Below are 21,375 nucleotides of genomic sequence, written 5' to 3'. Positions count from 1 at the left end.
TTTGCACAGAAAATGTGCCAGTTTGAATCTTTTTTCTCCTAAATATTTGTGTTTTCCATTTTTTTTTTTTTGTTTCTAATTACTGCACTTGCCAGGACTCCCAGCTGAATGGAGATTAGCATATAATTTTCATTCTTGTTCCTGATTTCAGAGAAAATTAATCAGTATTTCCCTATTAAATAGAATGCTTGCATTTTTTAACATATAAAATCTAATCCTTTCTAATGGCCTAAGTTATTCTTAGCAATGTACACTGAAATAGATTAGTCATTGCTTTGTGTCTAAGGGAATATGTCAAATAACCTTTCTATGAATACTGTGAATTTCATTAATCAGTGATTCAATTTTTGTTTATTTTATTCTTGTGGTGCTGGGATTGAATACAGGGACTCAATGCTAGTAAGGCACCTTACCACTGAGTCCCAGTGATTCAGTTTTATTCTTTTTTTTCCTTTTTCTTTTTTTAGTGATTCAGTTTTTAAGCATCCGTCATTCCTAGGATGAAATGAACTTAAATTGTGATTTATACTTATTGTTCATTTTTCAACTGTTACCAATACTTTTGTATTACTTGTACTTTGTATGTGATCTGGCATATTTTTTAGTTGTACCCTTCTGGTGTTGGAAGTAGATAATTATCTTCCCTCTCTACACTGGAATTATGAATTTCCTACTAATTTTGTGAAACTTTCTGTAAAACAGTTTGCAACTTCTGTTTCCTTGTGCATGTTTTAAATATGATTCTTTTAATGGCTAGATACAATGAAATTTTCTTCTTCCTCCTCCCCCTCTTCTACCACTACCATCACCACCCACCACCAGCACCACCTCCACCACCTCCACTACTTCTTCCTTTTCCTCTTTCTCATCTCTTCTAGATTCTACCTCTTATAGTTCCTGTTACCTCCCAGTAGTCCATTCAAACTCTTAATCCATAAAATGGATTAATCCACTGACGAAGTCAGACCCGTATAATCCAATCGCTTCCCCCAAGCCCAAACTCTGAACACTGCAGCACTGGAGACCAAGCCTTCCACACAGGAGGCTTTGAAAGACATCCCAGATTCAAACCATAACAAATAGCTTGATTCTCTTTCTCAGAAATTAGGTTTTGTGGAGCCCATTGGGTGGGGTTGGGATGACAGCAGTGTTCAGGGGTTTGTAGTAATGCCTATTATCCTGTAAAATGGTAAACAAGTAAAAATGTTGGTCAAGCAGCCCCAAGAAGCCTAGTGTTTAAGTAAATTAGTGCTTTCTTAGATATGAGTCAGGGAATATATATTCTTAGGGTTGAAGGCACCACTTGATACATTTAATGCTTTTTGTTATCATGGGGAAATGGACAGCCAGATGTTCTTAAGACTTGAGTTAATTTACTAATAAAATGTTACTATTAACCTCTTTTGTATCATTGACAAGGGTAAAAGTGTTTTTTTTATCTCTAGGGAAGAAAGGATTGTTCCAGTGTCACACAAGTTCAGTTTGTATTTACTTAGGAGTCATGGTATGTGTTTTGAGTTGTCACTGGTAATGGATGTGCTACAATATCCAGGCTCATGAATATGGGAATTCTCTGGAGGGTTCGATTTCCATGTCAGCTTCTGTCTTACCTATACCTTCTCAATGTCTTACTTTTCTTTATGAAGGTGACATGGAGGAAGAAAGAATAAGTGTTGGATTACAGAAAAGTATGATGCAGGTAAGTAAAAGGTATAATGCTCTAAAAGAATATTTCTATTTCATTTGATATCCTGCTGCTATTTTAGAGCACAGGTTAGCAATCTGCTTCTTTTTCTTGGATCACATTGTAAGTATTTTAGGTTTTGAAGGTCATAGAATTTCTATTACAAGGAAATTGTCATTTTAATACCAAATATATTCATAGAGGAACATAAACAAATGTTTTATTGTATTGCAATAAAACTTTACTTACATAAGTAGGTGATAGGCTAGAGTAAGTGCACGTGGTATAGTTTGGTGAGTCCAGGCCACAATACTTTAAAACCGAGCCAGCTGTGGGCCTGAGTTGAAAGATGTGCAGGCTCTTGGGCCTCTCAGGATTTTGAGAGGGGAAAAAAGGAAAAGTTCCCATTCACTCTCTGTGTTTTCATTCATTAAAACCTCATCAAGATTTAAACCTGAGTTTGATGTTGTGCTCAATGCCTTAATAGGAATAAAGTAGCAGGTGAAGTTATTCTTGAATAAGGAAGAATTTCTCAATAAGGAATAATATGATATTGTCCAATATGTGGTTTTGGTCCCATATCCTGGTATAGAGTTCCTAAAACCCTTCAGATGTCTGGAGTGATAAGAGTAGCTTTGTATGATGACTGGTGACTAGGACAGAGCCTCAGGATGAGTGCTGGTCCAGAAGAACTAAGGTATGTTTGACTCCTCACCCCTATCCCCTAACCTTGAAGTTGAGAGGTACTGAAGGTTAAATTGATTATTTAAATTGCTAATTTAAATCAGTCATGCTTTCTAGTAAAGCCTCTGTGAGAAGCCAAAAAGAATAAATTTAGGGAGCTTCTGTATAGCTGAATATGTAGAGGTTCCTGGTACGAGGCACCCCAATAGGCATGGAAGTTCTGCAGCTTTTCCTACCCTGCTATGCCATGTATATTTCTTTATCTGCATAGTTCTGTGTATTTATAAGAAACCATAAGCACAATGAAGTGTTTGCATAGATTCTGTAAGCCATCCCAGCATATTAGCCAACTCAAGGAGGGTACAGTGGGGACCCTGAGATGTAGCCATTTGGTCAGAAGTATAAATGACAATGTACTAGTTGTTATGTTGCTTGAAGTATAGGGAAGTTTTGTGGGACTGAGCCCTCAACCTGTGGGATGAAGCTGTCCATGTAGATAGTGTAAGAATGTTATTGAATAACAGGAAACCTAGCTCGTGTCTGTTGGAGAATTGCTTGATGTGTGTGGAAAATTACCCACATACCAGTGTTCTGTGCAGGTTCGAAGGAAAATAACTTTTTTTTCTTTCTTATTTCATTACTATCAACTGCAAAGAGACTAATGTAGTATTTTAGAAGTATTTTGGCTTTAGACAGGATTTATTCAGTCACTAAGTATGTGTGTGTAGAAAGGGAAAGAGTTCTGCTGACGGAGTCCTGCCATAGACTTGGGGAGTCCACAGAATCTTCTGAACCTCCCCTGAATTGATTCTCAGGTCCCCTGTGCTGTCAGCCTCACCCATCATCTCGCACGCACTGGAGGAATTGTACCTTTCTGAACAGAATTTGTGGCATCTTTTAGGACTTGGTGACCTTTGAGGATGTGGCTGTGGACTTTACCCAGCAGGAGTGGGCTTTGCTGGATCTTGCTCAGAGGAGGCTCTACAGAGATGTGATGCTGGAAACCTTCCAGAACCTGGTCTCATTAGGTAAGATTGGCAATATTGGTTCATGTAGTGGTTTAGCAAACAATTTCATCTGCTAGTTGACCTTGTTCCAGGATCTGTGCTGTGGAGTGGGAGTACTTGGTAAATAAGACAAACGTGGTCACTAACCACAGGGTTCTTACGATCTGGAGGCTTCTTCATTAAAACGAACACAGGCATATTAAACTTGTTTTTTCTTTTTGTGGTTGAAAGCCTTAAAGCTTATTAAGTATTGAATGTGTGGGGATTGAGGGGCTTCTCTGGGGCACAGGGAGAATTTGTGATTTGAGACCTTTGAAGAGTCTACTGCTGTGAATGCCCTTTACCCAGAGAACACCAGGAGCACACCTGTAAGTTAAACAAGCGGGGTTTATTTTGCAGTCATGGAGAACATACCCATGGGGAGTCGAGGGGCATCTTAGTAAGAGGGTGTTAGAAAGTACCTAGTAGAGAATTTGTGCTTTTTGGATGATTTAGAGAGGAGTCTATGGGGTAGATTATATTGGTTTCTTAGGCTCTCTATGAACAAGTATCATAAACTGGTGGGTAAAAAGTATAGAAATTTTTATTCTTTCATATTTCTGGCATCTGGGAGTGTGAAGCAAGGTATCAGTGGAGCTATATTCTTTCTAAAGGCTCTAAGGAAAAAGTCCCTCCCTGTCTCTTTGTAGCTTCTGGTGGTTGCTGGCATTTTTTTGTTTGTTTGTTTGTTTGTTTATAGATGTATCACTCCAGTCTCTGCCTCCACCATTACCTTCCCCGTGTACCTATTTCTAATCTCTGTCCATATAGGGACATCAGTCATCGGATTTAGGATCCATCTTAATCCAGAATAACCTCATCTTAACTTTACTATATTGACAAAGACCTTGTTTCCATATAAGGCAATATTCTGAGTACGGGTGAACATTTTCAAAATAGGCTTTAAAAAAATGTATGTTTGTATGTACATTTGTATGTATGCACATATGTATGTATGTATGTGTATGTTTATGTGGTACTTAGAATTTAGCCCAGGGGCTCTCTACCACTGAGGTAAATCCCCAGCTCTTTTTTATTTTGAGAAAAGGTCTTGCTAAGTTACCCAAGTTGGCTTCAAATTTGGGATCTTCCTGCCTCAGCCTCCTGAATAGCTGGAGTTATAGGTGTGTACCACCATGCCCCAGAGTAACAGGCTTTAATTTTTAGAGCAGTTTCAGTTTGAAAGCAAAATTAAGTGGAATGTAGAGAGATTTCTAACAACTACTGTCCTCACAACACAGACAGCTTCTTTCAGTATGAACATCTTCCACCAGAATGGTCCATGTTTAATTTACAAATGATCAATGTACATTGACACATCTTCATCATTAACTAGAGTCTATAGCCTATATTACTACTTAATATAGTAGCCTATATTAAGGTTCATTTGTGGTGTTGTACATTTTATGGCTTTGGGCAAATGTACCATCATAGTAATATATAGAGTAGTTTTATTCCCCTAGAAATTTTCTGTGCTTTCACTTTTGAATTCCTTACTCTCTCTTAACCCTTTCGCAGCCACTGGTCTTTATATCATCTGTATATTTTTATCTTTTGTGGAATGTCATAAAGTTGGAATTTTTGTTGTGTGTAGCTTGTTCAGATTGGCCTATTTCACTCGGTAATGTGCATTTAAGTTTCGTTCATGTCTTTTTATGATTTTTCTCTTACTGTTGAATAACATTATGTAGTATAGATGTGCCACAGTTTATTTATCATCCCGTTTACTAAAGGGCATCTTGGATGCTTTCAGGTTTTGACAAGTATGAATTATGCTCTCATAAACATGTGTAGCTTTTTGTGTGCAGTTTTGACTCCTTGGATGAATGCCAAGGGACACAATTTAATTGCTGGATCATATGGTAAGAGATTTTTTTTTAATATTTATTTTTTAGATGGACACAATATCTTTATTTATTTATTTTTATGTGGTGCTGAGTATTGAACCCAGTGCCTCACATGTGCTAGGTGAGTGCTAGCCCCAGCCCCATGGTAAGCGTATTTTTAATTTTATAAGAAACCACCAGATTGTCTTCGTAAGTAGCTGTACCATTTTGCATTCCCAGCAAGAATGAATGAGAGTTCCTGTTTCTCTACATTTTTGCCAATATTCAGCATTGTCAATTTTCTGGATTTTGGCTGTTCAAAAAGGCGTGTAGAGGTGTGTCACTGTTTTGTTTTTCCTGGATGATTTTAGGATGTGGAGCGTACTTTTACTTTTTTACTTGCCATTTGTCTGTATTTGTTTAATTTTTTGTTTAGGTCTTTGGCTATATTTTTATGGTATTTTTTTGTTCTCTTATTATTGATCTTTAAGAATTCTTTGTGTAACGCAGCAAAAGAAATGATTATGTGCGAAGAGACAGCCTTCAGGATGAGAGAAAATCTTTTCCACCTATTCCTCTGACAGGAGATTAACATCCAGAATATACAAGGAACAAAAAAATTCAACAGCAGAACAAAACAAACAAACAAACAAAAAAACCCAAAGCAAACAAAAACCAAATAACCCAGTCAAGAAATGGGCAAAAGGGACTAAACAGATTTTCAAAAGAAGAAATGTGGGCTGGGATTGTGGTTCAGCGGTAGAGAGCTCGCCTATCACGTGCGAGGCCCTGGTTTGGATACTCAGCACCACATAAAAATAAATAAATAAAATAAATATATTAAAAAAAGATTATTTGTCAAAAAAAGAAGAAATGCAAATTATTGATTGATTGTATTTCTTCTTTTGTGAAGTGTCTATTTAGTTCCTTAGCCCATTAATTGATTAGGTTATTTGTTTTTTTTGGTGTCAAGTTTTTTGAGTTTTATATATTGTAGAGATTAATGCTTTATTGGAGTTGCATGTGGTAAAGATTTTCTCCCAATCTGTAGGCTCTCTCTTTACGTTATTAATTGTTTCCTTTGAGAGAAGAAGCTTTTTAATTTGAATCCATCCCATTTGTTGATTATTTTGACTTTGCTTCTTGCATTTTAGGAGTCTTGTTAAGGAAGTTAGATCCTAATTCAATGTGGTAAATATTTGGGCCTATTTTTTTTCTACTATTAGGCATAGGGTCTCTGTTCTAGTACCTAAGTTTTTTATCTACTTTGAGTTGATTTTTTGCGCAGGGTGAGAGATAGAGGTTTAATTTCATTTTGCTACATATGGATTTCCAGTGTTGCTGTACCATTTGTTGAATAGGCTATCTTTTCTCCAGTGATTGTTTTTGGCATTCTTGTCTAGTAGGAGATAACTGTATTTATGTGGGTTTGTCTCTGTGTCCTATATTGTGTATCATTGGTCTACAATCTATTTTGGTGCCAGTACCCTGCTGTTTTTTGTTACTATAGCTGTGTAGTATAGTTTAAGATCTGGTATTGTGATGCCACCTGCTTCACTTTTCTTGCTAATGATTGCTTTAGCTATTCTGGGTCTCTTATTCCAAATAAATTTCATGATTGCTTTTTCTATTTCTGTGAAGAATGTCATTGGGATTTTAATAGGAATTGCATTGAATCTGAATAATGCTTTTGGTAGTAAGGCCATTTTGACAATATTAATTCTGCCTGTCTAGGAGCATGGGAGATCTTTTCATCTGCTGAAATTTTCTTCAGTTTCTTTCTTTAGTGTTCTATGGTTTTCATGGTGAGATCTTTTGTTAGATTGATTCCCAGTTTTTTTTTTTTTTTTTTTTTTTTTTGGGGGGGTGGCTATTGTGAATAGGTTAGTTTTCCTAATTTCTCTTTCAGTGGATTCATTGATAATGTATAGGAATGTATGTGACTTTGTGAAGGGCATAGATTCATTATTTTATGTGGGTATGTCCAGTGTTCTAACAGCATTTGTGGAAAAGGCTATCTTTTCTCTATTGTGTTGCTGTCAATTCTTTGTCAAAGATCAGTTGACTACATAGCTGTTGCTTGGTCTGTAGGGATTTGATACTAATATCTTCCCAGAGACCTACATCTGTGGATGGTCAAAATCTCTTAATTAAAATTCCCTGGTATGCAGCCTAAGCTCTCATATACTTTACATCATCTCTTGATTATGTTTAGTGCCTGACAAAATGTAAGTGCTATGTAATTGAAACTGGAGTTTGAAATGAAACCAGATTCTCCACTCTGCTGGTCTGTAGGTCCACATAAGTTACATGCCTCTGCAGCTGAGAGAGCCCATTTTAGTATTGCAACTAATCACAGCAGGGAAATGCCTGTCTGGTCAGCTCTATGGGTCAGAGCTGGCAGAACCTGACTCTTCTTCAATAGTTTTTAGTGAACTGTTTTACTTTTGACCCTTCTGCCTATTAATAATGAAGTCCTGAAACAGCTGCACTGCTCAAAGTCCTTCGCTCAATGGTAACTTTATTTATTTATTTATTTATTTATTTTTGTTTTGTTTCAGGTTTTGAGTCTCTACTTAATAATAAGGAATTAGTTGTTCTTCAAGATAACAATGGAGAAAAAATATCGAATGAACAGAAAGTAGTGAGATTCAAAAGAAATGGTTCCTGCTCCTCTATTTTATATGAAAACCAGGACTTCCATGGTGTGGATGATTGGAACAAAAGTCATGAGAACGGTTTAAGGTGAGTGCCCTTTATATAAGAGAAGGTAGTGCATCAGGAAACAATTTTGAGATTTAAGAAACATATTTTGGGGCTGGGGTTGTGGCTCAGTAGCAGGCAGAGTGCTTGCCTCCCACATGTGAGGACTGGGTTCGATCCTCAGCATCACATAAAAATGAATAAACGAAATAAAGATATTGCATCCATCTATAACTAAAAAATATTTTTTAAAAAGAAACATATTTTCAACATAAACCTAGGTCAAAAATTATGCTTTTAAGAATGAAATCATGGCATTTGCCAGTAAATGGATGAAACTGGTGCAAAGAACCAAAGGCCAAGTGTTTTCTCTGCTAGGTGGATGCTAATTCACAATGGGGGGGGGATTGGGAAGAATAGAGGTACTTTGGATTAGAAAGAGTGGAGTGAGGGGAAGGGAGGGTGTGTGGATATAATAGTAGAATGAATTGGACATTATTATCCCATGTGCATATATGATTACATGATCAGTGTAACTCTACATCCTGTATAACCAGAAGAAATGAGAAATCATACTCCATTTATGTATGATGTATCAAAATGCATTCTGCTATCATGTATAACTAATGAATACATGCAAATAAAAAATAAATTTAAAAAAAGAAATAAAAGGATTCAAATTCAAAATAAAAAAATATTGTGCTTTCACAAGGAATTTTGCTAGTTTTTCGAACAAATGATACTGAGATATTGAAGGTTTGACACATAGATTGGTTTGACAGATTTACCAGAAAAATCATATAAGTCAAAAGCTTAGTGACAATGTTGGCTGTGGAAGAGCCTTCTTGAGAACTTATAAGTTGATGGGGCAGAAAGCATACATATTCACTGAAAATGGTAAATTTTATTACTAATAATCTGTCTTTTATGTTTAAAAGTCATGTGGTACAGAACATCTGTGAATACAATGAAGAAAATAAATGTGGACAAATTTCAAATCTTATGCTCCAGAGAACTACTGAAGTGAAATCCTTTGAATGCTGTGAGTGTGGCAAGTCCTTCCTGTTTCATTCATCACTTAAGAATCACACCAGATCTCACACTGGAAACAAACCCTATCAGTGTAAGGAATGTGGGAAAGCCTTCCATTTTCTTTCTTGTTTTAAGAAGCATATGAAAACTCCTACTGAAGAAAAACAATATGAATGTAAGGAATGTATAAAGACCTTCAGTTGTTCCTCCATGTTCAGAGCACATATGAAAATTCATAGTGAAAACGCAAACTATGAATGTAAGGAATGTGGGAAAACTTTCAATAGTTCTTCCCACCTCACAGAACACAAAAGAATTCACAGTGGAGATAAGCCCTATGAATGTAAGGAATGTGGGAAGGCCTTTAGTTGTTCCTCATCACTCTCCAAACACCAAAGAATTCATAGTGGAGATAAGCCCTATGAATGTAAGGAATGTGGGAAGGCCTTTAACTCTTCCTCTCATCTTATAAGACATGTAAGAATTCACACAGGAGAGAAGCCTTATGAATGTAAAGAGTGTGGGAAGGCCTTCAGTGAATCTTCAAAACTCACTGTACATGTGAGGACACACACCGGAGAGGAACCCTATAAATGTAAGGAATGTGGGAAAGCCTACAATTGCCCCTCCTCCTTAAGTATCCACATGAGAAAACACACTGGAGAGAAACCTTATGAATGTCTGGAATGTGGAAAAGCCTTCTATCTTCCCACTTCCCTGAATACACATGTGAAAAATCAGAGTAGAGAGAAACCCTATGAATGTAAGGAATGTGGGAAGGCCTTCAGTTGTCCCTCATCCTTTAAAGCACATGTGAGAGATCACAATGGTAAGGTTCAATATGAATGTAAGGAGTGTGGGAAGGCCTTTAGTCATTCCTCATCCCTCACTGAACACCTAAGAACTCACAGTGGAGAAAAGCCTTATGAGTGTGAGGAATGTGGGAAGGCCTTCATTAGTTCTTCCTCTCTTAGAGTACATAGAAGAACTCACACTGGAGAGAAACCTTATGAATGTAAAAAATGTGGGAAAGCCTTTATTCGTTTGTCAGGTCTTAGAAGCCACTTGAGAACCCACACTGAGGAAAAACCCTATGAATGTAAGGAATGTGGGAAGGCATTTCGACATTCTTCATACCTTACTATACATGCAAGAATGCACACTGGAGAAAAACCCTTTGAATGTCTGGAGTGTGGAAGAGCTTTCAGTTCTCCCTCATCCTTTGGGAGACATGTGAGAAACCATACTGGAGATAAACCATATGAATGTAAGGAATGTGGCAAAGCCTTTATTAGTTCTTCCTATCTTACAGTACATAGAAGAACTCACACTGGAGAGAAACCTTATGAATGTGAAAAATGTGGAAAAGCCTTTATTTGTTTCTCAGCTCTTAGTATCCACATGAGAACCCACACTGAGGAAAAACCCTATGAATGTAAGGAATGTGGGAAGGCATTTCGACATTCTTCATCCCTTAATATACATGCAAGAATGCATACTGGAGAAAAACCCTTTGAATGTCTGGAGTGTGGAAGAGCTTTCCGTTCTCCCTCATCGTTTGGGATACATGTAAGAAGCCATACTGGAGAGAAACCATATGAATGTAAGGAATGTGGGAAAGCCTTCAGTAGTTCTTCCCATCTTACAGTACATAGAAGAACTCACACTGGAGAGAAACCGTATGAATGTAAAAAATGTGGAAAAGCCTTTATTTGCTTCTCAGCTCTTAGTATCCATATGAGAATCCACACTGAGGAAAAACCCTATGAATGTAAGGAATGTGGGAAGGCATTTCGACATTCTTCATCCCTAAATATACATGCTAGAACGCACACTGGAGAAAAACCCTTTGAATGTCTTCAGTGTGGAAGAGCTTTCCGTTCTCCCTCATCCTTTGGGATACATGTGAGAAGCCATACTGGAGGGAAACCATATTAATGTAAGGAATGTGGCAAAGCCTTTATTTTTACAGCCTACTTTCAAAGACGTGAAAATTCGCACAAGGGACAGCATATAAATGTAAGGAGTAAGGGAATCTCTGCAAGAGATTTTCTGAACTAATGCAATTTTTGAAGTCTCATTTTGTGAAGTCTCATACTGTAGAGACATTATAAATGTGAGAAAGTAGGAGATTATCACACATTCTTTTGAATAGTTGAGGACAACTGAGAGAAACCCTGTGTTTGTAAGCTACATGGTAAAGCCTTTTGATTTTGAACATAATTTGTGCCGCAGTCTGGCTGGGCTGTGCAAAGTAGCCAGGGGCGACAAGCAACTTGTGAAGGTGGAAACAGCGGGAGCCACTGTGTTCAGACCAGCAGAGGTATATATACCCAAGTAAATACAGACAGCTTATCTCAATTAACATCATCCAGTTACAGCAATCAGTCATTAAGGAATCCTCACCATCTTCATAATTAGACATAGCTTAACTCAATTAACATCATCTAGATACAGCAGTCAGTCATTAAGGAATCCTCATCCTCTTAATAGCTCGCTGGCATTACTTCTCAAACTACTCCTCCTGGCAAAGTGTCAGGCGCCATCTTGACTTGGCTGTTGCTCTCAACACTTGTATAAGAAAATTCAAAATTTGAGCTAGAAAAGGAGATCAGTGCCTCATTAAAGTGGACTTCTAGATTGTCATTGATTTCCAATGTTTTCTAATAGGAAGATTTAAGGTTATATATTTCCCCTTTCAGCTTTTATAACATACTTTTGAGTATGACGTGAGTTTCTTTAGCTGAGATGTAAATGTTATTTCCATTACAAAGTCTTTTGGACTCTTGGGAGATTGTGTATGTACGTGTGTGTATGCTTCTCCTCTGAGACACTGTCTGGCTATGTTGTCCAGGCTTGTAACTCCTGGACTTCTGCCTTAGCCTCCTAAGTTTGGGAGTGCAGGCATATATCATTGATTCTGGCTCAAGTGCATTCTTTTTTGTAATTGTTGTTTAACTTTGAACTCACAGCTTTGGCACCTTCTTCTTCTTCGTCTTTGTCTTCGTGTTTGCCATCGCCTTCTTCTTCTTCGCCTTCATCTTTTTCTTCATCTGGATATTGAAAGTTGCCTACCCAATAATTCCCCTCTTCTCTTTAAACTAAGAGTACCAACTGTTTTTGAGAATATTAGTGTTTAGTATCAAAAGCTTTTCATGTGTAATAAAAAGTTTTAGTAGAAATTACTTAGTACAAAGGCCTTGAAAGAGTATCGTGTCATCTATTTGCTGTTTTATGTTTTATTCTTTGTTTGTTTATGACTGGAATCTTTTTTAATTTAAATTTTTTAAGTTGTTGATGGATCTTTATTTTTTTATATGTGGTGCTGAGAATCGAACTCATACATGCTAGGTAAGCACTCGACTCCTGAGCCACAACCCCCGCCCTCATGGCTGGAATTTTGATCTAATGTTTTAAGTTAGTAAAGTGTGTTATAGTAATTTGGATATAGCTGAGGACTACATTTCCCTTAATCACTTCTAATCCTAGGTGATAGTTTTCTAAAATAACTTTGCAAGAAGTTTGAAAGGCTTTAGGGAAGGAGCTACAATTGCCTGCTTATTAGGACCATGATATAGGTAGACAGATGAGGAGGGACCTTGTGGGCCCCAGTTTTCAGCTCATTTTTCTTAGTATTGGACACAGTGATCCATCGTTGCTCAAAACTGAATGTTAAGTGCTTGACCTCAGTCTCCTCAGGGGCTGCACCTCCACAAACGTCTCCATTAACTCCTGTATCCTGGCCAAACACAACTTAGATTTCTCTGGCAAGCTCTGGTGTTGTCATTTTGGCGTTTTTGCTTCTCATTGCACTTCCTCTGGCACTTTCACTGCCCTGTTAGAGTTGACCAGTTTGCGGAAGGATTGTCATCATGCTCACAGTCCAGTCCCATCCTTCACTCTGCTTATGGGATTGATGTCTATACAAGCCTACCGTGGTCCCCAAAGTGAGTAGAGCTGTGGTTAATGAAGTTATCCTGACTGTAATTTGAGGCAAGCCTCAGATAGTTGTCATCCTATTTTGGTAGAGCAGGGTTTATATTTGAATCCTTCAGACAGGGAAGATTTTACTGCCTTTATGTGAGAAGAGGAATGCTATGAGCTGTTTCAGGTACATTTTGCTACCTCTTCCCCTTTTTTAAAACATTGTATTTTAAGGGGTAGTGTTGTGGCTACGTGGTAGAGCATTTGCCTAGTATGTATGAGGCACTGTGTTCGATTCTCAGCATGGCATATAAATAAATGAATAAAGTAAAGGTCTATTAACAACTAAAAATATTTTAGAAAGTTATATATTATCTCTTAAAAGCATAACTATAGCATTACCCTTAATCACTTTTTACTGTTTATCAAGGTATACATACACTAATGTGCAAGCTGTGTACAGCTTGATGTAATTTCCCATAGATGTATACATCCTGGTGGACACATTTCCAGGATTCCAGGAAGTTCATTCATCTCTTTCTCAATAATCACTCCACAGAGGTAATTGGATTTTGACTCTTATTACTCTTGATTTGGTGTGCTTTTTCTGACTTTTCAAATAAATGTTAAAGCTACAACATGTACTGTTACATGTTTGGCTTCTTTTACTCAACATAATGTCTGGTTTGTCAGTTCTTTGCTCTTATTTCTCTTGGTATATGCTATATGTGGGGAATGCAATTACTGAATGATAGGGTAGACTTCAAGTGTAGTTTTTGTAGATACTTTAGATTTTCAAAAATGTTGGTTCCACCAGTAAGTCCCCAACAGTGCATGTGAGTGTTAGCTATTCCGCATACTTTGCCCACACTTTCTAACTTTAGCTCGTCAGCAGAGTGTGTGGTGATATGTGAATCAATTGTATGAAATATGATATGTCAAGAGCTGTGTAATGTTTTGAACAACTAATAAAAAAATGAAAAAATAATGGAATCTGATTAATGGCTTATTTTGACCCCATGGCCAGGGGAATGTGAATACTCTGATTTGTTTAGGACCAGCTCCCAGTTTCTCCTTGAGAAACTGAGGTAAGAATTTGTACCCCTTAATCATAGAGCTCTGGCAGTTATGATGCACATGAAGAGGAGAGAGAGGCAGCTGTGAGCAGGTGGGGGCTCAAAATAGGGGCAATATTGCACCTTATGCTGACTTCGGGAAATACAAAGTCTGGGAACTTACGCAGTGTTTGTTCCTAGAAATCCTTTCAGAATGTCAGATGCCATATGTCTTTTAGATTGCTAAAAATTACTCTCAGTCTTTACAGAACATAAAAATAAGTAGAGATCTGAGTGTTCTTTTTGAAGTATTTGCCTAGACCAAGATAATGAATATATTTTATGTTTTCTTCTAGACCCTTCATTGTTTGACTTCTTGTATTCAGGTCGGTGATCCATTTCAAGTATTTTTTTGTTTGATAGGGTGTGAGGTAGGATGCAGGTGTATGTGTACAGATTTATCCACTAGATCATGTTTTCCCTCAGTTTAGGTAAACAATCTTTGTCTTTTGGTTTGTTTGTCTTTCCTTGCAACAGCACCATACTATCTTAATTTGTATTGCTTTGTAGTATTTTTGGAAATCTAGTAATAAATTCTCATTTTAGAACTGATTAATTTTTATGAAAATATTCAGAGTCCATTTTATAGAATACGCTAAGGATAATTGAGATCTTAAGACAGAATTGCATCTTTCAATTGATGAACATGATGCAACAATCCATTTACCTAGGTTGTCTTTAACTTTTCTGAAGGTGTTCTGTAGTTTAATTGTAGAGGTCTTGAATGCCTTTGTTTAATTTATTTCTAGATACGTGGTGTGTTTTGCTTTGTAAATTTTTTTTTATTTTTAATTTTTGGATTAGTACATACCTTTGCAATATCTTTTTCTTACATCAGCTTTATAGCTTGTGACATAAATTTAACTCACTCAAGTAATTCTCACCAGGTTTCTAAACCTTTTATTTATTTTTCTTGTCTTATTTAATGAATAGAGGTCATGAAATTGAGTATCTTTTCCTTGTTCCTGTATGAAAGAGTATTCAACATCTCACCATTAAATATAATGCTACTTGTAAATTTTCATAGATAACTTTTATCAAATTAAGCAAATTCTGTTTTGTTCCTGGCTTGTCAAATGTTTTTAAAAATCACAAATTGATATTGGATTTTATCCAGTGCCTTTTCTGCATGTATCAGGGTCTTTAAAAAATCCTTAATTCTGTTAACAAAATGAACTATACATTCTTTGGTTTTCAGATGGTAGAACAACATGTATTACTGGAATAAATTAAATTTGTACATATTGGTCTATTAGCCTTTTCATTTTGCTAGATTCAACATGCTACTTTAAAAAATTATGTCTGTATTTATATTGGTGTTTGTTTTATGATATATATATATATATATATATATATATATATATATATATATATATATATATATATATACCTGGTTTTTGTTCATTTTTTTTGATACTGGGGATTGAAGCCAGGGGAAATCTACCACTGAGGCACATATCCAGCTCTTTTTATTTTGAGTCGGGTCTTGCTAAGTTGCTCAGGCTGGCCTTCAACTTACATTTCTTTCTCAGGCTCCCAAGTTGCTGGAATTACAGGTGTGTGCCCCTGTACCTGGTTGCCCCTCTTTTTTTTTTTTTCCTTTTTTTTTATTTTATTCTTTAACCTCCTGTTGGCCCAGTATTCTAGTTTCTTGCAAGAAAAAAACATCTTTTGGAATCATGCCCCTGGTTATTGGAAATTATTGGACTTTGCCTCACCCCAGAAAACCAATAAAAGTTTCCACATCTTGCCTTGGCGAAACAGCCTAATTCCACAATCAGTGCTGTCCACCTTTGATTAAGCCCTAATTAAAGGCTTGCCTCTGTGTGCCCACAATAATGGACTTGGTGTCAAACCTATTTCCAAGCCAGAAGATCCTGTCTCCAATAACAAAGGCATCACCTTGTCCCCACAGAGTGATATTTAACTGGATCATGCCCAGTTCTCACACTTCCAAAATTGAAGCTGGTGGTAATGAAGGTGGAAAAATTAGTTCATCCCATAGGTGTCTGGTGCTGAAGAAGTTCTAGAGCCTCATCTGTAAGTACTGGCCTCACAATAACTGTGCTGCCTGAGACTGGGTGAAATGGACCCCAAGACTGACACTAAGCTGGGTCACATCTGAGTCTCACATCCAGAAGACAGATACAATTTTGGGGAGGCTGGTGATGATATAGGCTGAATGATGTAGTCTATCCCAGGTGGCATGCAGGTATCTGCCTGATGCTGGTTCATGTCTAGAGGCTTCATCTGTGAGCTTGGGCCTACACAGGGGCCTTGGTCTCTAATCTGCTGAGTCTCACAGTTGCAGGCCTGGCACTGAGCTCCAAGACAAAGACCCCTACTAGCTTTCATGACCTGCTCTCCTGTGAAGGTATTCGTGCTCCTCCCTCAGCTGCCCACTCTTGGGGGAAGGGTGATGGAGAAGTTCTGTGCCCTGGCAAACACAGTTTGAGCAGCAAGCCCACTCAGCTAGTATTGGAGGTTGTGGGACTGTGCATGGCCATAGGTGGTGGTGTTTTTTTTTTTTTTTTTTTTTGTTTTGTACTGGGGATTAAACTCAGGAACACTTAACCACTGAGCCAATCTCCAGCCTTTTTAAAAATTCTTTTTTTTTTTTTTTTTTTTTTTTAGTTGTAGATGGACACAATATCTTTATTTATTTTTATGTGGTGCTGAGATTCAAACCCAGTGCCTCATGCATGCAAGGCATCTGATCTACCACTGAGGTCCAACCCCAGTCCCCATCTGTTTTTATTTTATTTATTTTTTTTAATTTAGAGACAGAGTCTTGGCTGAGTTGCTGAGGATGCTTTGAACTCTCAAGCCTCCTGCCTCAGCCTTCCGAATTGCTGGGAAGGGTTTACAGGGTGTGCCAGCTGCCAGCATGGCAGCTGGTTTCACCCAGGCCTGGTAAAGGGTTTGAAATGTAAGGCCTAGACTTCTTTCTTTCTCCCTTTCCTAGGTGGAAAGTGTCTCTCCATGCTGAGCTGCTTAGAGATGGAGGAGGATGGCAACTCTTTTTGTATCCTCTTCAAACATCTTTTCTTTTTGTTCTACTAACAGCAGGCACTATGGTCTCTCAACTGGTTTCCTTAACATCCCCTGCCTTCCTATTTGGGAAGGACCCCAGGCTAGGCAAATGCTCCACTACTGAGCTAAATCTCCAGCCCTTTTTGGAAATTATTTATTTATTTATGTACTGAGGACTTAACTCAGGGGCACTCCACCAATGAGCCACATCCCCAGGCCTATTTTTGAATTTTACTTAGAGACAGGGTCTCACTGAGTTGCTTAGGGCCTTGCCCTTGCTGAGGCTGGCTTTGAACTTGTGATCCTCCTGCCTAAGCCTCCTGAGCTGCTGGGATTACAGGTGTGCCCCAGGTTGGAAGTTTTTATCTTATGACAGGGTGTTACTGAGTTGCCCAGACTGGTTTTGACCTTCTGGCCTCAGCCTACCAGGGGTGCATTGGTTTCCTCAGCTCTTGCGAAGGTAGCTGAGAACTGCATAGGTCTTCAACTTGGTATCAGAGCCAGATGATAGTCGCCATCATGCTCTGCTTTTCCAAACGACCTGATTATTCTTTCTTTACCCTCAGCCCCTACAAAACCCATCATTTTCCTACAGCACCCAAGCAGGCCTCAACCCTGCTGGGATGTACCACCCCAATTCCCAGCCCCCAGGCTCTGCCCCTTGCTTGGTGTGCCCTGCCTCCCTCATGCAGAAACTGGAAGGGGAAGTAGGCCTCTACACTGGTGCCTTTGGGTCTCTGGGTCAGGTGGTTCCTGGGGGCTCTGGCATGTTTCCCCTAGGCGGGAGCTGGAGAACCCTGAGGTGTTTCCGGTCTCCACCCAAGGCCTCTCTGCCTAGAGCAGAAGCCTTGTTGGCGTGGGTTCCGGACAGGAGCCTGGAGAGGGTCTCCATGGGGTCCCTTTCTAGCAGGCTACATTGTAGTCGCACAGGGTCATATGTTGAAGTAGATTTGTTGCTGTGTCATGAACAGGGGGATGAAGCAGACAATCTTTTTTCTATTAATGCTGTGAATTTTACTAACCAGTGATTAAATGTCCTTGTTTGTTTTGTGGTGCTGGAGACCGAGCCAAGGGCCTCACCCATGCTCAGGGATGTTCTACCCCTGAGCTACGTCCCCAGCATTTTTTTGTTTTTTACTTATTTTTAAATTTTGAGGCTGGGTTGTCGGTGGCCAGGCTGGCCTGCAATTTGTGATCTTCCTACCTCAGCCTTCCTAGTACCTGGGTTTAGAGGTGTGCAGCACTGTTTTTAGTTGTAGATGAACACACAGTGTCTTTATTTATTTTTATGTGGTGCTGAGGATTGAACCCAGTGCCTCACACATGGCGAGGCAAGCACTTGACCACTGAGCGCCGTCCCAGCTCTCATCAGCTTTTTATTCAGGAATGGTGTTATACCTCCAGTGGACTCACTGTCCTGGTGGAAATTAGCCACTGGCCAAAGGAGTTGGGCTTAAATAGGTTATACTGAGGGGTGATTTAGTGAGATGTCAGTTTGGGCACTCAGGAATTTTGAGTTTTGGGGTTGAGGGGTCTGTGGCCAGCACCTGGAGAGGATTCATCTTGAAAGAGATTAAAAGCTTCCCAGAGATTATCATTTTAGGTTTGATGAAACACTTTCTCCCCACTTGTGGCCAGCGACTGAAAAGGATTTATCTTTCAAGAGATGAAGGCTATCAATGTATGGCTTTCCTTTTCACTCCCTTTTCCCAGGCTGCACTATCTTGGGGTTTTTCATTTTCCCTAACTAACACCCATGACTGCGTAAGCACAAATATTACCTAAGTAAAATGATATTAAGGAGTAGTTGCAGTGGGTATTAAGAAAAATGTCCTTGCCCAAGGCCAATGGCTTGGAAGAGGAGCTTGAAGATAGCACATTTGAATAAAGTCTTTCCCCTGACACTATAGTGCCCAACAGTGTTCTAGGTTAAATTCTGATAATAGGGAAAAAGAACTCTAATAACAACTAAATTGTAAGGCATGTGTCCAGAAATGTACTCAGGCATTTAGGCTTTGCAGACAAGTAGACTTGTCATACTCTGGCTTAGCAGTTTTGTAATAGTAATCCTCCTGCCTCAGCCTCTCAAGTAACTGGGGTTATAGGTGTGTACCTTTGTGTCTGGCTTTCTAGCTGTTTTATGTATTTATTTAAAAGGAATATATGACATTCAATTGAACATGAACGTGATTACAAAGGTCTCACAGAAAAGAGGTTCCAGATTTACATACTTGGCTTCACAGATTAGATTTCATTCATCCATCCATTAACAGTTTTCATTCATCAGATATTCAAAGGTTCATATGTTCTAGGCAGTGAGGAACAAGGAATTCTGGTTCTTGCTATCATAATGTGTCTTGTGATGGGTAATGCTTAGCTGTTTTAGAACACACTTTGGCCATCTGTTTCTTTATTGGATCATAGAGGAAATATTTTAGGTTTTGAAGGCCAGAGAATTTCTATTGCAAGGAAATTCTCATTTTAGTACAAAAGCACCAAGGGAAAGCTTATAAAGAAATGTTTTGTTGTGTTCCAGTCAAACTGATGTACACAAATAGAGGACTGATTAGTTGATGCCTATTTTGCCAAATCCTGGCCTAGAATAAAGAAAATTTGCTACTTGTGGGCCTGCCATAAAGATGTGCTGTGCAGGCTCATAGGCCTCTCAGGTTTGTGAGGGGGAAAAATAGAAAAATTCCTTTTCCCTCAGTGTGTTTTTATTCATTAAAACCTCATCATGTGCCTGTAATGCCAACTACTTGGAAGACTGAGGAAGGAGGTTCTGAGTCTAAGGGCATAGGCAATTTAGGAAGACCCTGTCTCAAATTAAAATATGAAAAGGGCTGTGGATGTAGCTCAGGAGTAGAGCGCTTCTGGATTCAATCCTCAGCAAGGTGGAGAAGGAAGAAACAAACAAAAACTCATTTAATCTTGGGTTTCATGTTGTGTAGATTTGCTATGATGTATCTAAGGTAGCAGGTGAAATTGTTTCTGTTACAAGGAACTGATTCTATCATTGTGGAAATTATTTCATTTAGAATATTTCTCTCATTTCTGCCACATGTCCTGGAGCAATATGGAACTGGAATTGGTCACCAAGTGTGATATTGTGCGTTCTGTATTTGGTCTTAGTCCAGTGTCCTGGTACAGAGTTTCTAAGACCTGTGGAATGTCTGGAGTGATAAAAATAGCTTTGTATGCTCATAAGATGACTAGTGGCTGGTAGGTTGTAGATAACCTAAGGATCATGGCTGGTCCAGAAAGATGGAGGCATGATTAAAGGATTGGAACTTTCACACTTCCACAGGCCAAACTCTAGGAAGGGAAACAGACTGAGAGTTAAGTTGATAACCATTGGCTACAAGTAAAGGCTCTATGAGAACCCCAGAAGAGTGGGTTTAGGGAGCTTCAGGATAGCTGAACATGTTGAGTTTCTTGGGCATGGAAGCTCTGCACCTTTGCCACCATACTGGGTCCTATCCATCTCTTTATCTGGCCATCCATCGATGTACTTTGTAATATTCTTTATAAGAAACTAGTAAACACAGGGAAGTATTTCTTTGCATTCTTTGAGTGGTCCCAGCAAATTCCCTCCCTCAAGGAGGAGGTAGCCAGTTGGTCAGAGGTGTATGTGACAACCTAGTACCTATGACTGGCTTCTGGACTTGGGAAAGTATTGTGGGACTGAGCCCTCAACCTGTGGAATGACAGTATCTCCAGCTAGATGGTAAAATAGTTTTATTGAATTATCAGATACCCAGTGGATGTCTGCTGGACTGCTTGATATGTGCAGATCTCCCTCACATCTTGTAACAGAAGTATTCTGTATTAAATTAGGTGACTGTATAAGAGTAATTGTGTGTGACCTCATTATCATTATACTGTGAAGAGATAAATTTATTTTTTTAGAATTGATAAGTCTATCAGAAAGAATTTGATCAACCAGAAAGTATATGTGGGTAGAAAGGGAAAGAGATCTGCTGACTGAGTCCTGACATAGACCCGGGGAGAACACAGAATCTTCTGAGCCTCCCCTGAATTGATTCTCAGGCCCCCAATGCTGTCAGCCTCACCCATCATCTCGCACACAATGGAGGAATTTTGCCTTTCTGAACAGAGTTTGTCAACTTTGAGGATGTGGCTGTGGACTTTACCCAGCAGGAGTGGGCTTTGCTGGATCTTGCTCAGAGGACCCTCTACAGAGATGTAATGCTGGAAACCTTCCAGAACCTGGTCTCACTGGGTAAGATTGTCAATGGTGTCCATGTAGTTGTTTAGAAAACAGTTTTATCTACTAGTTGACCTTGTTCCAGGATCTGTGCTGAGGA

General features: G+C 38.7%; 2 protein-coding genes across 2 annotated transcripts in view; both read left to right on the top strand.

Moving 5' to 3' along the window:
* LOC308645891 (uncharacterized protein) overlaps positions 1–21,375 on the top strand; it is a 400,184-nt gene that overhangs the window by 66,722 nt on the left and 312,087 nt on the right. The gene's annotated exons all lie outside the window — the stretch shown is intronic.
* LOC308645038 (uncharacterized protein) lies at positions 1,652–11,922 on the top strand (the record flags this gene model as incomplete). Its single annotated transcript, XM_081286918.1, has 4 exons — positions 1,652–1,699; positions 3,270–3,396; positions 7,802–7,985; positions 8,882–11,922. 4 exons carry the CDS (start codon positions 1,652–1,654, stop codon positions 10,911–10,913), a joined length of 2,391 nt encoding a protein of 796 aa, XP_081143044.1. The 3' UTR covers positions 10,914–11,922.

The sequence above is a fragment of the Spermophilus citellus genome, assembly GCF_964194105.1.
Source record: "Spermophilus citellus genome assembly, chromosome: 3".
Classification (NCBI taxonomy): Eukaryota; Metazoa; Chordata; class Mammalia; order Rodentia; family Sciuridae; genus Spermophilus; species Spermophilus citellus.
The sequence above is the reverse complement of the archived record's forward strand: the minus strand, read 5'-3'. Positions and strand labels throughout refer to the sequence as shown.